The sequence below is a fragment of the Sordaria macrospora genome, chromosome 6, assembly GCF_033870435.1.
Source record: "Sordaria macrospora chromosome 6, complete sequence".
Taxonomy (NCBI): domain Eukaryota; kingdom Fungi; phylum Ascomycota; class Sordariomycetes; order Sordariales; family Sordariaceae; genus Sordaria; species Sordaria macrospora.
This window is the reverse complement of record NC_089376.1, coordinates 3,914,632-3,931,066: the sequence shown is the minus strand read 5'-3', so window position 1 is coordinate 3,931,066 and position 16,435 is coordinate 3,914,632. Positions and strand designations below refer to the sequence as shown.

General features: G+C 53.8%; 6 protein-coding genes across 6 annotated transcripts; 1 reads left to right on the top strand and 5 right to left on the bottom strand.

Annotated features, from left to right (window-relative positions):
• Positions 1-387: 387 nt before the first annotated feature.
• Positions 388-1,427, bottom strand: SMAC4_08987 (uncharacterized protein; the record flags this gene model as incomplete). Its single annotated transcript, XM_003344346.1, has 3 exons — positions 388-565; positions 940-1,313; positions 1,389-1,427. 3 exons carry the CDS (start codon positions 1,425-1,427, stop codon positions 388-390), a joined length of 591 nt encoding a protein of 196 aa, XP_003344394.1.
• Positions 1,428-1,970: 543 nt separating this feature from the next.
• Positions 1,971-4,042, bottom strand: SMAC4_08988 (uncharacterized protein). The gene is made up of 2 exons (XM_003344347.2): positions 2,579-4,042; positions 1,971-2,517 (listed from the first exon to the last, which is right to left on the bottom strand). The coding sequence occupies exons 1-2, from the start codon at positions 3,721-3,723 to the stop codon at positions 2,157-2,159; spliced, it is 1,506 nt and encodes a 501-aa protein (XP_003344395.2). The 5' UTR covers positions 3,724-4,042; the 3' UTR covers positions 1,971-2,156.
• A 133-nt stretch (positions 4,043-4,175) lies between these two features.
• Positions 4,176-6,359, bottom strand: SMAC4_08989 (uncharacterized protein). The gene is made up of 3 exons (XM_003344348.2): positions 5,969-6,359; positions 5,406-5,767; positions 4,176-5,285 (listed from the first exon to the last, which is right to left on the bottom strand). Exons 1-3 carry the CDS (start codon positions 6,072-6,074, stop codon positions 5,037-5,039), a joined length of 717 nt encoding a protein of 238 aa, XP_003344396.1. The 5' UTR covers positions 6,075-6,359; the 3' UTR covers positions 4,176-5,036.
• A 578-nt stretch (positions 6,360-6,937) lies between these two features.
• On the bottom strand, positions 6,938-8,809 carry SMAC4_08990 (uncharacterized protein). The gene has a single exon (XM_003344349.2). It carries the CDS (start codon positions 8,581-8,583, stop codon positions 7,060-7,062), a length of 1,524 nt encoding a protein of 507 aa, XP_003344397.1. The 5' UTR covers positions 8,584-8,809; the 3' UTR covers positions 6,938-7,059.
• Positions 8,810-9,994: 1,185 nt separating this feature from the next.
• Positions 9,995-12,471, top strand: SMAC4_08991 (uncharacterized protein). The gene is made up of 3 exons (XM_003344350.2): positions 9,995-10,376; positions 10,430-10,517; positions 10,581-12,471. Exons 1-3 carry the CDS (start codon positions 10,326-10,328, stop codon positions 12,185-12,187), a joined length of 1,746 nt encoding a protein of 581 aa, XP_003344398.1. The 5' UTR covers positions 9,995-10,325; the 3' UTR covers positions 12,188-12,471.
• A 339-nt stretch (positions 12,472-12,810) lies between these two features.
• On the bottom strand, positions 12,811-16,303 carry SMAC4_08992 (uncharacterized protein; the record flags this gene model as incomplete). The annotated part of the gene is made up of 2 exons (XM_003344351.1): positions 12,811-15,562; positions 15,621-16,303. 2 exons carry the CDS (start codon positions 16,301-16,303, stop codon positions 12,811-12,813), a joined length of 3,435 nt encoding a protein of 1,144 aa, XP_003344399.1.
• Positions 16,304-16,435: the final 132 nt, after the last annotated feature.

Sequence of the window (16,435 nt, the reverse complement as noted above, 5' to 3'; positions counted from 1 at the left end):
TATGTACACTCTTTCATTATGCCAAGTCACCCCTTTCTTGCGCTATTCTTACACCGATCGCATCGTACAGCAGTCATGTCCCATAGCATAACATCATCGTACAATTTCCATCCACAACCCCCAACCGGTTTTCTTCGTTTCGTTTTCCCTCCCAGAATGTCCAAAATAACGCCGCAATATCATATCCCCAGTCAACAATCACAGTCCATATCCAAATATCATATCATCCAGTTTTAATCCATCCATTCCTCAACGCATTCATCAATCAATTCACCCCATCCATCCGTCAGTTCATCATCCATCCATGTATGTCGCTCTCGCCGTCTTTCTCCTCCCCTCTCGCTCTCGACCTTGACAGGTCTCGAGCTCAAGGCTCAAAGTGATCAATCAACCACCCCTGCCAATCATCTTCTCCGTCTTGCTGTTCAAGGGCCGGTGGGCGGGCGTACTGTGCTTTTGGGAGGAGCTGCTTCTCGCGTCAACGCCCGGCTCCAAGCTGGCCGACGGGTTGGGCTTAAGTACGATGTAAGCGCCGGACAGGCCGATGAGGCCCATTGCTAGGTAGCTATTTTTTTTTGTTCATCCCAGAACCCAATATTCCCCGGGACCCGAGGAAAAAGGGGGAGTGGGTGGTGGTGGTTAGTTAGTGATCTGCTGGTTATCTTTGATTGGACTGGATGTATTGAGTTGAGAGTGGAGAGAAAGGTGGGATGGCGGTGGTGGATGTGGATGTAGTGTGGAGGATGTGGAAGAAACAATGAGATGGGGGATGTTATGGGAGATTTGAGAGGCTAAATGAATAGATAGATGTGCTGGATGAGGTGGATAGACGAAGGTGGTGAACAAACGGGGATAATGGGGGATGAAAGTGCAAGGAAGTCGTGATGGCTGTCGTCGACGGTGATATCGGGATAGGCTGCACAAGGAAGGAAGACTTACAAAAGCGTATTATCAGCCGCCGGCCCCCTAACAGTCGCATCGCTAGCAGCATTAGAATCATAGCTGGGCCTGTTCGGCTCGCTTCCAATCCCGCTCGTCGTTTTCTCCGCTCTGGATGTGAATCCCGACGAACTCGGACTGGCGGCCCTCTCATGGCTGCTCATTCTCGGAGAAGACGCAGCCGAAGAGCGGGAAGCCTCAGACCAAGAAGAGGTGCTGTACCGCTCATCCATCTCAGTCGGATAGTCCAAGTCCGAGTCGATATCGGCAGCGATGGTCTCGGCGGCTTTTCCGATACCACCACCGGAACCACGACGACCGGAAGTGTCGACGGTGGCGAAACGCTGCTGCTTATAGTAGTGAGGAGGGCTGCGCTGGATGGGGATCAGGGTGGAGGGGAGGAAGAAGTGACGGCTGCTAGTGGCGGCGCGGGCGCCGGGCCGAAGAACGGCGCGGTGGGCAACGCGGGTGAGGGTAGAGGTCGGCATCGTGATGGTGTGTGTTACTGTTATTGAGTTGTTGTTTGGTTACGACGTGAATTGTTTCTCAGTCGTAAAGGGAAATGAGATCGAAGAAACTATCGAGGTATGAGGGTGTAGATCACCCAGATATTTCCTTATACCTGTCTCTCCCTCCCTTTGACGGACTAGGTATGCGCAAAGGGTTGTTAGTATATGACGTATCGGTGACGGCCATTGCGGTGTTGCTGAGGAGGAGAAGGACACCGAGCGCCCGGAGATGGACTCCATGTGGGATTGAGTCTCAATGGTCACTATGGCACAACGTCCGGCTGTTCACGGACCTACATGATCACCTGTTAGCTTTCAGCATTCGGAGAGGGGATGGGAAGAGGATATTTGGCCTTGATCAAGAAAATCGAATGTCGTCTTAAACTAGACGCGATGACCTTGTCTTCTTCGGTCGCGTATTTCATCCTTGCGCCAACACGTCCCGACTTGGTGAGAAGAGACTGGCTGTGTTCTGGGAAAAGCATCAACTAGAAGTCCTTAAACACTCCCGGGAAGCATCATGGCACCATGAAAACACATCCAAGATCAGACAAATACCCAAAACTGCACATATACCATCAACCGCCCTTCTGAGAGAACGTCGCTTCAATATATGACCCTGCTAACGAACCCTATTACCCACGGCGCCAGGAAGACAAGATAACAAACCGACTGCAAACAGCGAAACGAAATAAGAAATGGGTATCATCAGAACATCTTGCGCGATCCCTCAACCGCCAGCACATCCGCAGCGATATTGCCTTCGTCCGTCCCGTGCCCCTTAACCCAGACGAACTTGGTCTCCGTACCCTTCGCCTCGCGAGTTTCGATCTTCTTGCGGATGGCCGCAATCAGATCCTGGTTGGACACATCCTCTCCCTTGGAATTCCTCCATCCGTTCTTCATCCAGCTTTTGTACCAAGTAGTCACACAGTTAATGGTATATTGACTGTCGGTTCGGAGCTCGCAACTCTGGGTGTCGGGAATGGTTTCGAGGGCTCGCAGGACGGCGGTCAACTCGGCGCGTTGGTTCGTTTGGACGGGACCTTGGAGTCTTTCGGAGATGTTTCTGTGGGAAAAATGGGTTAGTAAAAGGACCAGGTGGGGTTTGGGCACCAGACTGCACTTACTCTCTGAAACCACCGCAGAAGTAGACGCCAACTCCCGCCATGGCGCCGACCTTGCCATTGCCTCTGGCGCTGCCATCCGTGTAGATGATGACGGGCTTGGTAGCATCAAGGGCTTCCTGAGCCTCATGAGCGGTCTGCGTAGCCCCGGTTTTCCTAGCTTTCCTAGAGCTCTTCGTTATCGGTCCGATGGCAATGACTTGCACCTCGTCAGTCTCGTCCACCTGCGGTACCTTGACGGCTCGGGAAGAGGGCTGGCCACTCCATTGGCGCACGAAATCCTCGGCCTCGGCGTGGGTCTCGAACTTTTTGTACTTGGGGTTCTTCCAGCCCACGACTTCCTGCTGGGCAATGGACCAATCCGTGTAGACGCCGGGGGTGCGACCGACTGCGACGCCGTAGAACTTGGAGGGTTTTGAAGTCGAGGTAGCAGAGGCGACGGGCCGGCCAGCGGCGAATGCGGAAGCGTCCTCGTAGTTGGTGAATGACTTGAATGAGGCACCCTTGAAGCCCGTGATCTGCTGTTGGCACAGGGTCCAGTTGGTGTAGACACCGGGCTTGACACCAGCACGCACGGCGTAGTATTTGGTCTCGGGTTCGGCCTTTCTCTTTGGGGCCGGCATGTTGACGATTATGTTGAGACTTAGGAGCTTGTTGCCAACGAGATTGACAAGCTTATTGTAACGGGCTTCTTCTTGCTTCGCCAGACGTTGTTCTTCCTTCTCTTGTTCTTCTACTGTTGTTATAAGGCGTGTCTTGGGCTTGCAACGTCGAGATTGAAGCGTCGGGCGTTGGGCTTTTAAGAGTTGTCGATGGGCGTCGACCAAGGTCCTGAGCCTGAGACTGCGAAAGAAGTCGTCCAAGAAACCGGCGGGAGGCTGTACCAATAACTCGTGGTCTTTGTTGGTCTCTTTCTGCGCTGCTGTCTCACTTTTCGTCTTATTTCTTTTGCGGCGTATTCTCGTCGACAAGCAGCGCAATCCCGGTGGTCCAATCCTCGTGTGGGCGTCGCTGAAAGAAGTCGGCAAGGACAGGGAAGACGGGCGATGCAGAGGAGAAAGCGAGCAGAAGAGGGGAAAAGAGAGGAGGAGAAGGGGAGACTGCCACCGAGCGCGATGCAGATTGGGGGAACGAGAGGGGAACAACATGCGCCGGCGTGGGATGGCGGCATGGAATTGGATGTGGAAAGGAGGGAGGGGAGGGGATCAGATGCTTCTTTCCTGCGATGCGAAGCGAAGCAGACACACGCCCACAGGGTAGGAAAGCAACCACTGGACAAATAGTCGCAGCGCTCCGGTTGCGCTGTCGATTCCCCGCGCGTCAGGTACAGAAGTGAGCGATAAGAGCGAGATAAGCGATCAGATACCCAGACGTGAAACGGAATTCAGGAACACATGTAAGACCCTAACCCGCACACACCCATGTCATGGGAAGTATTGCCAGATGGAACAGTCAAACAGCTCCCGGTCTTGACTCCTTTGTTCTTCAAAATCATACGAATCATATATGATAATTCCATTCTCTTTTGGCTGTAATGTGGCGGTCTTGAAAAGCATCCCAGTTGTGATTTTGAGCTGCCTTTGGTCTGCTGCATTGTTTATTTCGTAATTCGTAACTTGTAACTTTAACTTGTAATACGTGACAGCTCCACACCGGACAATGGGTTTCTTACATTTTGAAACTCCTTTCATCAAGCACCATGTTAGCACGCTTCTGGCTCTTTGTGCCTCTGGCAACAATGAGTGATATCGATTATCTTATTCCTAGGCCTTTTTAAGGAGGTCCCCAACCAGCTTTATTAAAGATGGTGCATTGCATTGGACAACATGAAGAGACACCGACCTGACGGAGACGAATCTGCCCACGGACCGAATAATACCGCCTGGATACCTGAGCTTGGTACCTAACGAAAACATACCATTACAACCATGTTCCCATTGCATTGCGATGTCATCCCATCAACTTCCCTTCCTCTGAAATCACCACACAACATCAAGATTATAGAGCTGTCTTACTGCCCGTGTTTCTTTACTCCCACTTAGCCTTTCAGCTACTGGAAAATTGTTGGTGAGGGGTTCTGAGACGGGCATAATTCAACATCTTCGAAAACACATGCTCTTCCTTTTCTCTCTCACCAATTTTCGCTTGAAGAAAACCAACAACAAATGGAACAGTCTTATATGCCGATATGACGGTATAAGCAGAGGATAAGTCGATCGCTAGAATTGGCACACTCGTGGGTTTAAGCCCATCCTCCGTCGAGAAATTAGAATTTCCCTTTATTGATCCTACCTGACCTCTTCCACCATGTATCTGCCATTCTTCATCAAGCCCAGTCCAGTCCAGTCCAGTCGCACCTGCCTTTGTAGCACCCTCTTCCCATTCCTTCCAGGTTTCTTCCCTCAGCCACTCCTTTCCTAAACACCTCCATCACGTCCTCCATAAGGTATTTCCCCCGGGCCTATTTACCAGCCAACCCCTGCCTCACAAAATCCAACAAAAGCGGCCCCACCCTCTCAGCAATAATCTTGTCCCCATTCGCATTAGGATGCACTCCATCTCTGAGATCCGAAGTCTTGAAGCCGGTATAACAATCCGCAATAACGATCGGGCTCTCGGTGGTGTTCATCTTGGCGGCCCACGAGGGGATCTGCGCGTTGATGGCTTGGATGGCGTTGTTGGAGAAGGAGAGGGGGATTATTAGGTCGACCTTTTTTTTTTTTGTGTGTGTCACATCTTGTCAGCCGCTTTACCCTCCCTCATCACTTCGTTCATTTCATTTCTCCTTTCCGTTTTTTCAACGTTGGATGTTGGAGGGGGGGCTACTCACGATGATTTTCACCTTCGGATTAGACGCGCGCATAATCCCCACCATCTTGGTATAAGCATTAATAACATCCTGCGTGCTCTTCCCCCTCGTAACGTCATTAGTCCCCAACATGAACATGACGATATCAGCGGGTGTCTTCTTCAGCCACCCTTCCAAATAATTATTGGCAATGTCGACGGCTAGCCAACCCGAATGACCCTCGTGGTGTTGGTCCCAGTTGGCAGTGGCGGGCTTGCAGTTCTGCGGGTTGGAGTTTTGCGAGCCGACGTATTGCACGGATGAAGCCAAGTTGGCAGAGGCAAGCTGGTCCCAGACTGTAGCGCGCCAGCAGGTGATTTCGGTTATTGAGTCGCCTAGGGGCACTATGTGGAAGGAGGGTTAGTAGGGATCGTTGGAGGAGGGGGAGGAGGGGATGGTAGTTGGATGGGGGAGTATGGCTGGAAGGGGTAGTAGTAGGGCTGGAAGGGGAAGTTGGAAGGGGAAGTTGGAAGGGGAAGTTGGAGCACGAAGTTGGAAGAGGCGATTATGGATACGTGACGTGAACTTCAAACAACAAAACGTACTAATCCTCAACTTCTGAGGCGTCTGCCGCTCAGCCAACTCGATGGGGCTAGCGAGTGCCGCCGACGCCAAGGCGAGGGCGGAGAGGAGGAGGTTAGAGAAGAACATGGTGGTGATCAGTGGTCAGTATGTCGATGGTGATTGCGGTGGTGATGGTGATGCTCAATGGGTGTGCCTGTCGTCGTCCCCTTTCCAGCTCACGACGGACGGAGGAGATGCAGCTTTTATGTCCACCGCATCACCACCAAGACCCAGACTCAGTATTCTATTCTTTTGATCCAACCCAAGTCCTTCCAACATCTATCCTGACCTCCATCCGTCGTGCAGTGTGATTAAACCTGATATTGACCATTATAACTGATGATATTATCCAACCGACCAAATCACATACCCAAGTCCAATGCTTCCTCATATGTCCACGATATCCATGGCTTCCATGGCTTCCATCTATCCGAATCACATCGTCTATCCACCTTGACATTTTGTTAAAACAGCGTCTGATCGCAACCATTGGCCCTCGACTTTTTACACTTGCTCGGGGTAGGAGATCTAGCTGTACCGATCGGGAAACTTCAAACCGTCAGACGGATGCAACTTATATCCGGCACTTAGTGGTTTTATTGCAACGGCAATTTATCCTGTCTGGAATTCTTCCGGTTGGGACGCTTCGGCGGTTCACCAAAGCTGTTGTAACAGGAGCGCCAAGTGGGAAGCGACCCAAGCGGACCAAGCGGCTCAATGCGCATCTCGGGAAGAAAGGAAGTCGGGGCGAGATGGATCCGGGGCGAGGTCATTGATGGGCGGTGTTACCCGAATTGAGCCAAAGGTAAGTTGCTAGAGCGTGAATGGGATTGTAAGTAGTACGCTTCGGCGATCTTGTGCGATCTGTGCGATCATCAACATGTGAAGCGTTACACAAATATCAATGCTACTTCAATAGTGACACGAGAAAAAGGGGCGCTGTTTTAATATGATATCATTGAGGGTATAATAATTGGATGCGCTCGAGGTAGATATCCTAACAACCTTCTTTCCTCCATCCGGGATGACCCGGCACCAGGTCACCGCTATCCAACCGGGAAACGACAACAAATCAATAGTAGCAAATACCACCAACATCATCATCCATAGTCCACGACCCAGCCAAACCGGGCACCACGGCCTCCTCAGCCTGCGACGCGACCTGCAAACCAGCGCCCTCCTCCGGCTTTCCAGCAAAAAAGTCGCCCTGGCCCTCGGTGCGAATAACACGGCTCATAAACCTGTGAGCCCAGGCCTCGACAGCCGGCTCGCCTGTCTCGTCGCGGGCCTGCTTAAGGAAAGAAATAAGCGCCGTGCCACCGGTACCCTTGAGATTATCCTTCTTTCCATCGACATTCCTAGTATCAAGCGCAATTCCGGGAGGCCCTTGCTGGCGCGATGCGGTCGCCAGGTTGACCTTGCGGCGGATAGCCTCGGGGCTGCGGCTGCGGCTGCGGGTGCGCACTTCCCTGCTGGGTAGGACAATGTAGCGCGTCACGATAGCAATGTGCTTGTCGCGAAGGGCACGCAGCATGGCCAGAGAGGCATCGTAGGCGATGCACAGCGGGCGGTCGTCGCGGTTCTCCTCAACAAATTCCCGGATGTTGGCCACGGACTGCACGTGTTCGAGGAAGCGGGCGTGAGGACCGGGCATGTACTTGCGCATTTCCAAAAGGAAATTGTGCTTGGGCGCCGGGGCATGGCCTTCGCCTTGCTCCTGGGACCGACCGCGCTTCTCGCCGGTGGGACGGTGTTCAATACCGAGGACGAGATCGAAGAATTGAATCAAACTGCTCTGAGCATTGCTGCCTCCGGAGTACTGACGGTATTCTTCCTTTCCGGACCCGTCCTCGTAGATGACGCCGTGCGGTAATCCAGCTTCGGCCATATTCTTGGATCCGGCAAGGAAAGGACGGATGCGGTCGTAGAAAATCTTGGGGTCGCAACTCTCGTGCATGCGCACCAAGAGAGTAGTGAGATCGTCAAGACGTTCGGCAAACGTGTGAAGACAGCGAGTGACGGTGGCGGCATCACCCTCGCGAGCTGCGGCAATGGCAGTCAGCATGAGGGGAATGATGGGCGCACCACGGGCCTCCATGGCGACGGAGACCAGGTAAAACCATGACTCGTCGATGGCGCCGGTGAAGGTGCTGAGAGTGGCGAGGTTCTCGAGGTTGTCGATATCCTCGTCCATGAAGAGAGGCTTGAAGTTCCAAAGACAGACGGCTGCATAGGTGGCGACGGGCGGCACCTCAAGATGTTCCGAGATCTTGAGCAGCGGGACTGAGATGGAAGGTGGCAGACGGTCACTGGGGCTATCACCGCTCCAGATGTAGCCGTGGGCCATGAAGGACAGCAGCGAGTAGGCTCTGCGCCATTCTGCGTCGTGTTCCAGACCGATGGTGTCGAGCACGGGGAGACGATCAACGACTCCGCGAAGTCGCTTGCTGAGGATGAGAGCCTGCAAGTTGGCGGCAATGGCCTCCCACTTGTTGTAGTAGGGATCCGGGAGTCTCGTCAACGGCAGGACCTCGGGGAGGAAGCCATGGGTTGGAGAGATTCCATACTCGGCCAGGACGGGGATGGGAGGAAGCATGACTTTGTTTTTGTTTTGTTTGGATGGTGATATTAACAAATGAGTCTGTTGCTTAGGCGACGGTAATTACCGATGAGGTTATAAAACTGGTGGTGATGATGGTTCTTGTGACAGAACTAAAAAGACCTGACGCAAGGAGTATACAGAATGTTCTCTGTAATACTCCTCAGCCGTGCGATATTCTGTGTAGCGTGTAGCATGTACTTCGATGGTGGTGAAGATGGTGTTGAGAAGAAAGAAAGACAAAAGGTCGGATAGGAAAAGTGTGGAAGGTTTGTTCTTTTTGTTTGAGTTGGGTTGGGTGAGAAGTAGGAAAGAGAACAAGTGTGACGCCCTGAGCGAACATGTTGGTCGAGGAATGCAGTCAGACAGGTACCCTTTTGGTGTGTAACGTGTGCAAAAGGTACTTAGCCAGAGTCGCCAAAAGGTCAAAGACAAAAAGAGAAAGTTGAAAAATTCGCCCCCTCTTCTAGCGCCAAGGCAGTGACTAAGAAATTGAGTTTGAGCTTCTGGACTCTTCCCGGCCGACCATCGCTTGAAAACCCCGATCGGGGTCATCGGGGGCTTTGATCAAAGGGTGGAGCCGTGGGTTTGGCCGATGGCATGAGGGAAAGGACGGGCAAGAACGGAGGACATTGACAGGGAATATTCCATTGGGAAATATCTCGCGCACTCAAGCACTCCAATGGCACTGAGAGTGGCATCATGGAAGCGCCGACTTGCGGAAGGTGGAAAAGTGATGAGTGAGAGACGGGCATAAGATGGTCGATATTCGGCTACGCACGGATGATTGATAATGATCCTACGCCGAGTTCCGTCTTGGGTCAATGTCCGTCCGTGAACAGCCATTGTCGAGTTGTTGAAGCGAACAGACGTTTGTTTCGTGTTTCCTGTTTCAATCGTCAAGGCGTTGAAACATGTTGCCGTGAGCCCGGGTGCCTGAGGCTATGGATGACGATGCAGATGAAGTTGTTGATGCTCGAAGACACACGAACCACGCATGACAAAATAATTATGGGTGTGCCGTCAGAACCATCATTGGTAAGGCGACCAATTGATAAATGGGAATGGACGGCACGAGATATAATACGCCGTCGTACGGCACCTTTTGAGGCTTTGCCGCATATCGTCAACAGTAGAATGGCTGAGTAATCGTGGTCATGAACCGTCGGAGAACGATTCGACCTGAGTCGAACAAGTCAAAAAGACACCAATGGCTAGAAAACACCAGTAGATGGATTGCCGTTTCCCATGGCACATTGATCTCGACCATGATGATGATGATGATGATGGCGGGGCAAAATAAAAAGTGGACGAGCGAGTCTTCAAGGTTCCCAATTCCCGTCATCAATCCAACGGGCGGGATCGGGGGGCAGGCAGGCAGGCACTGAAAATCTTGTCTCCACATGCGGATGAAACGCAGTGACCCCGCCGCCGGTCCACCAACAAGTCTTGGCGGGGAGCTCTTCAAAGTGGTCCAAGCTCCTTGATAGGTGATGATCACAGACGCAGCTCGTCATGCCGCCAAGAAAGATGCCGCCCAGACTTGAATGCTGGACTGAACGCCTGACGAACCACTACACTACACCTCCAACACCAACAAGAACAACAATCACCACCAAGACGGGAGCGAAACATCCTCGGATCCAATTTCTCCCACGTCCACCCTCACACTTCGAAATGCAACGATAGCGGCACCAACATAATCCGGAAGCTTGGTCATTTTGGACGAGTCGGACAGGATGACTGTCCAACAGCATGTCCTCAACTGGCTCTACAGCGTGTTGACCAGTGTATGTCTCCTCCTCTAGCATCCAACACCATTGACTGACACCTCCGTCTCCAGGAATATCACGATGTCAACCGCACATACAACGATGTAGCCCAGGTGCTCTCCCACTATCCATCGCTTACTCCTCGAACCGATGTACACAGTACGCTATGCCTCAACGACGCCACTATCCCGACTATTATCTGACCATATGTTCTTATCACAGCCTTCCCCAACGGCGCGTCCGCCCTCCTCGTCCACCTCTCGGGAACACTCCCCGTCGTCTTTCGCGGCACCACCTACCGATTCCCCATCTCAGTATGGGTTCCCCACGCCTATCCCCGAGAGGCCCCCTTGGTCTACGTGACCCCGACCGAGCACATCATGGTCCGGCCCGGCCAACACGTCGACCCTCAGGGTCAGGTCTATCATCCCTACCTTGCCGGCTGGTCGACATATTGGGATAAATCCACCATCCTGGACTTCCTGGCCATATTGCGCGATGTATTTGCCAAAGAGCCTCCCGTTGTTGCTCGTCCACCTCAGGGCCAGGGCCAGGGCCAGGTCCGGTCGCCTCCACCTCAGCAGCAGCAACAACCACAGCCACCACAAGGACCAGCAACACCTACACCACCGCCAGTACCACCACTTCCCCAAGAACTAGCCGCGAGGTCACCGGTCCAACGAGACGGGACAAGACCTCCGCCTCCACCACCGAAGCCCGGCGCCCCTGCTCATGCTGCTCACACGCCGCACCATCAGCCCTCTCCGGCACCATCATACGCCGCCGCTCCTCCAGTGCCTCCCCATCCTCCCCATTCCGGTAGACCTACGAGTCAATACGGTGGTCCTGGAGCACCGGCACCGCAATCCCCTAGATCTGGCCCTTCTCGCTACGATGCTCCTCCGCCACTACCTTCTCATCCGACACAACAGCTGCAGCATCAACAACCACAACCGCCCCATGGCGCGCCATACCAATCACCTCCGATGCCCGCCGCCTTACCTCATCATCAGGCACCACCACAACCTCCGTTCCCACCCATGGACCCACGAAGGATGTCCACTCTCCAACAACACCCTCCCCCTCCCCAGGGGCAACACTTCGGCTCTCCACCGCCACCCAACTGGCAACAATCACATGGGCACCCCCCTCAAGCCATACCACAACACCATAACTTCCCACCAGCAGTCGTCCAACAAGCACAACCCAAACCCCCTCCACCTCCCGACCTCCTAGACGACGACACCCCCGCCTCCCCGCCCTCCTCAACCCTTAATACACTAACAAACCTCACCTCTTCCAACACCAGCGGACCGCCCCCTCCTCCGCCTCCAAACCCCGAAAAAGACGCCCTCCTGCACCAACTAGCCCAAACCCTTCATTCCCACCGGCACCACGCCCGCACCCAAAACGAGACCTCCCTCGCTGGCTTACAAGCGCAACGCGCCGCAATGTCCCAAGCAGCCAATACTTTACAGTCCGAATACGCGCAACTTTCGCACTTATCTGCCCTTCTCCAATCCAACACTGCTGTCTTACAAGAGAGTCTACGCAAGGCAGACGCCGTGATAGAGAACTCGAAAACGTTAAAAGAGCCGGATATCGATGAATTACTGGTTGCGCCTACGGTGGTGGGCAACCAGCTTTATGAATTGGTTGCTGAGGAACGGGCATTGGCGGATGCGATATTTATGTTGGGGAGGGCGGTGGAGAGGGGACGGATTGCGCCTGGGACGCATGCGAAGATGGTTAGGGGGTTGGCGAGAGAGTGGTACTTGAAGAAAGCGCTGGTTAAGAAGATTGGGGATGGGATGGGGTTGAGTCAGTAACTAACGGTGATGATGGAAGATAAGGTAGATTAATGCGATGTAGATGAATGGATGATACATGACCTACAGCCCTTTTTGGGTATCTCCTTTGGTTTGTGGGTGCTTACTTGCCATCAACAGATTTGACAGTTACACCGAAGGAGACACAAGAATACGAATCAACTATTTCTTTTCTAACAACTATCACAAACCAACCATCACATTACCACCTCCCGATAACCTAACATATGAAGGTCACACAAAAAGACAAAAAGGGGCCCAATAAAGCATGATCCAACAACAGACCAACAAACCAACCAGAAACGTCTGCCCGCTGCTCTAACAATGCCTACCATAGGCAACTACTCTATACCTGACTGACTTCCCTTCGATCTCCCTTCACAAGACTAGACTTCCATTCATACCTTGGCATGAAAAACACTGCTCGCTTTCCCAGCTTTTCCAGAGACCTTCGCCAACGACTCCGACCCATCACACAACCCCAGCATCCGATCCCTGGCCACTGCTTCAAGCCTCTTCACCCTATCCTCTACACCGCTAAAACTCTCGATCCTCCTCAAGTTCAGCACCCTCGACGGCCTCGGATGCTGCAGCCCACCCTTGGGCGTCGCCACCACAACGTCCTACTCGTCATGATGCAGCGACTCTGTGGTAATAGTACTGATGGGAATGGGAACGGCAGCCGTAGCGACAGTGACCGCGGCGTCACTAGTGGTACTACTGTTTCCACCGGTACTGGTACCAGCTTCGACACCACCCTTCCCCAACAATGATGACGATCGGCCGCTTCCCTTGCGTTCCTTCAACCTCTGGCCGATACCATACGCAGCGGCGGCTGCTCTCTGCCCCCAGGAAATACTGGACTGTCGAGGCGGGAACGATGTTCTCACTTCCTTTCCTTTCTTAGTCAACTTGTTAGCCTTCGGTTTCCCGTCAGCATCCTGGCTATAATCATCAGTGCTGCTGTTTCCGCTTGAGAGCCGAGGCAACACAGCCATGGTGAAGCTCTTCCTCAGGGAAGTGGATGGGCCACGGACAGCCTCGACAACATCTCCATGAGATCTTCGGGTGGGGAGGAAACCGCGCTTTTGGCTCAGGGGCATGATGCTGCCGCCGACGTCGTTCGGGGCCGTCGCGCTCTTCTTGATCTTGTTGCCGCTGCTGCCGCCACCGACAACTTGAGGCTGCCGAGTCGGTTGAAGAAAAGGGTCATCGTCGTCCAAGCCTCGAGACCATTCAGGGGCTACGCTGTCTTCCTCAGCCGACAGAGACCCATAGCTTTTACGGTCATAGTGTGGCACCGTCCGACTGACCCTGTCCAATTGAGGCCAATGCTGCAAGACTGGGTGCCGAGCAACAGCCCCGGCCGACCCTGACGATCCTTCTCCGGATCCGGATGCAGAAGCCGATGGTCGCGTGCTCGGAAACGACGTCGTGGTTGTTTCGGTGGTCGATTCCTTGCGTTTGCGACCCTCTTCCTCTGGACTACGCTGGCCCTCTTCCACCGCAACATCGAGATCAAGATCCCCGTGCGAGCCCGATACCTTCCACAACACGCCTTTCACGAAGAACGTTGACTCGCCCGTCTCCTTGTTCGTTGAGCTCAAGACAAGTGGTTGCGCCTTGGTTCCATTACTCTCTTTCAGCTTGCCCTTCCCCTTCCCCTCACCGCCGTCTCCGCTTCCGCTATTCTTTCTCTTGGACATCGACATTGACATGGACACGGCATTACTGATCTTCCGCCCCGCCGCCCGAAGCACCTTACCATTTCTACTGCTGCGGTTGCCGTTGCCATTGCCGCTCGTACCGAAAGACAATACCCTCATCACCCTGCTACCCGAAGACGAACTTTCGCGACCCTTCCTACAAAAGCGGACCTGATCGGTATCTTGAGACGAACGATCACAGCGAGATTCAGACGAACTGGTGGGCTCCGACGACTTCCGTTTGCTGTGCATCGACAGTGGCAGGCTCACTATGCTGCCACATCCATTTCCACCGTTCCTTGAGTGACCGTGGCTGCTGCCACCGCCGAGCTGCTCGAAGAGGCTGATACGCTCCTTGACAGGTGAATCTTCTTCGGCCGCGAGTCTCTTCATGTTCTGCTTCTGCTGCTTCTTGATCTTCCTACGCTGGAAGTAGCTGGTATAGCCCAAAGACCCAGTGCCAGCAGCTGGGCCCGAGGACTTAGGCCGATACCCGCCGAGTGACGATGGCAGCGTCTTGCTTCGTTTGCGTGTTCGGACCACACTCGAGGCAGTTGAGCTAGCGGTCTCGGGAATCACGTCCGAGCTCTCCTGCTGCTGTTGTTGCTGTGAGGAGCGACGAGATGCCTTTCGGGTTGTCACCGCAACGGTAGTTGATACCATCATGGGCGCACTGGGACTGGACTTGGCGGGAACCCCCAGGGTCAAGGTCTGCGCCCTGCGCTTTTGGATGAAGGGAAGGAACGGCGCTGAACCTGCAGCCGAGGGGTTATTGTCAAACACCTTTTGTAGATCCTTGACTCTGTTGGCAGGGGCAAGTGGTGCTGACGCTGATGAGTCACTGGAACCGCCTGACTTGGACTTTTGCTGGTCCAGATAGCCGTGACTATAGGATGTAGTAAGGGGTAGAGACCCAGAAGAGTTTGCCCACGGCTGTTGAAGGGTCACCAGAGCTTGGGGGCCCGTGGTGATTTTGACGGAGAGTGTGCGTGAAAGGAGCAAAAGGTGATGGGAGCTGGGGCGACGGGTGGAAGTTCGCCCTGATGTCCTGGTTGGGGTGTCGCTGTTCTTTCGGTTGACGGGTCTTCGCAGGTCCACGTCGGCATCAGAAACATTGCCGTCATGCGCACCAACAACGCGAGAAGCTGTGTTGTGAAGCTGTGTTTGCTTCAGCCTCAATGCGGCGTTGCTGTCGGCTCCATGGATAGGATGGGTTGTTGCCTGTCCCAGGCGAGGATACGTCTGAGCAAAGACCTCTGAAGAACGAAGACTTCTGACCCGCGTTGGTGTAATGGGATCCTTTGGTCCCCGCCTAGGTGTGACCGGTGTTGGGACTTCGGTGGCGGTTGATAGACCTTGAAGGAGCGATCGACGGAACGGCCGATGGGCAGAGCTTGGCGTCTCTGGACGAAGATCGGGCAGAGGTGAGCGCTCAAAAGACATTCGAAGAGCAGCAACACTCTTCCTTCTCTCTCTCCCTGGTCCGACCTCTTCTGTTGCCGACGGTTGAGATGATAGAGCGGGAGCCGAGACTTGAGCAGTAATAGGTCGCCGCGCCGAGAACGTGGAAGACTGGTCAGACTTGACAATCTCAGAATCCTGTCTCTTTTGCTCGCCCTGTGAAGGAACACGAGCCACCGTATGTGTGACAATTGTGGTGGCACCTGGGCTATCAAAAGGTCGAGGTACTGCAACCGTTAGCTTTGATCCCGAAGCAGGCATCATACAAGAGTTCGCGGGGCGGTAACATACCGGTGCTGCCCGACTCGAAGAGCTTTCGTCTCTCGGCAACCCCGCTGGGATCCCAATGTTTAGGTTTGCTGGCAATGGGAACTTCGGCATCGGAAGCCACTCCCTGGGAGCGAGCTCCTCGTGGGGCCTGGGACGACCTGGGCAGGGAGATCTGAACGTGTTTCTGACTGGACCAGTTTTTGGTCAGATGCTGGCTTTGGCGTTTGGTAGCACGCCGTAACTCTGCTTCATCTGGTGTTGGCGTTGGGACCCTGGGTGGCCTTTGGCTCTTTTCTGGAGATGGAAGCCTCAAGGCTCCGGCGCCAGCATTACCCATGACATCTAGTATCTCGAACTTGGACACCAGAGAGGCGAGCTTGGGGGAGGTTTGGCTGGGAGCTGTTCGGAAGGTGGAGGGAGTTGCAGCTCTGTGGATGATGGTGTTGAGGCTCTCCTTGTTGTCTCGTTTGGCACCGTTGGGAGTTCTTCCTGAGGTGGCCGATGAGTTACTTGGAGATAGGCTGTTGTCACTTTGGCCGCTGCTCGAGTTGCTCTTCCTAGTCAATCGTAGAGGAGCTGGCTTCAGTTGTGCGTCGGTGAAGTCAGTTCGAGCCGGTGACCGTGATTCATCCATACGACCCGCCGAGGTGGGAGAAAGGTCCGGGCTAGAGTTGGGCATTGGAAAATAAAGATCTCAAAAGGAAGGGAATGGTCGAGTGGGGTGATGAAACGCCGTCGGTTGTAAGTGGTGCAGACTTGAGCTGTCACTGATAACGGTAGGTATGCGAGACTTGCCTCGACCTGTTGGAGG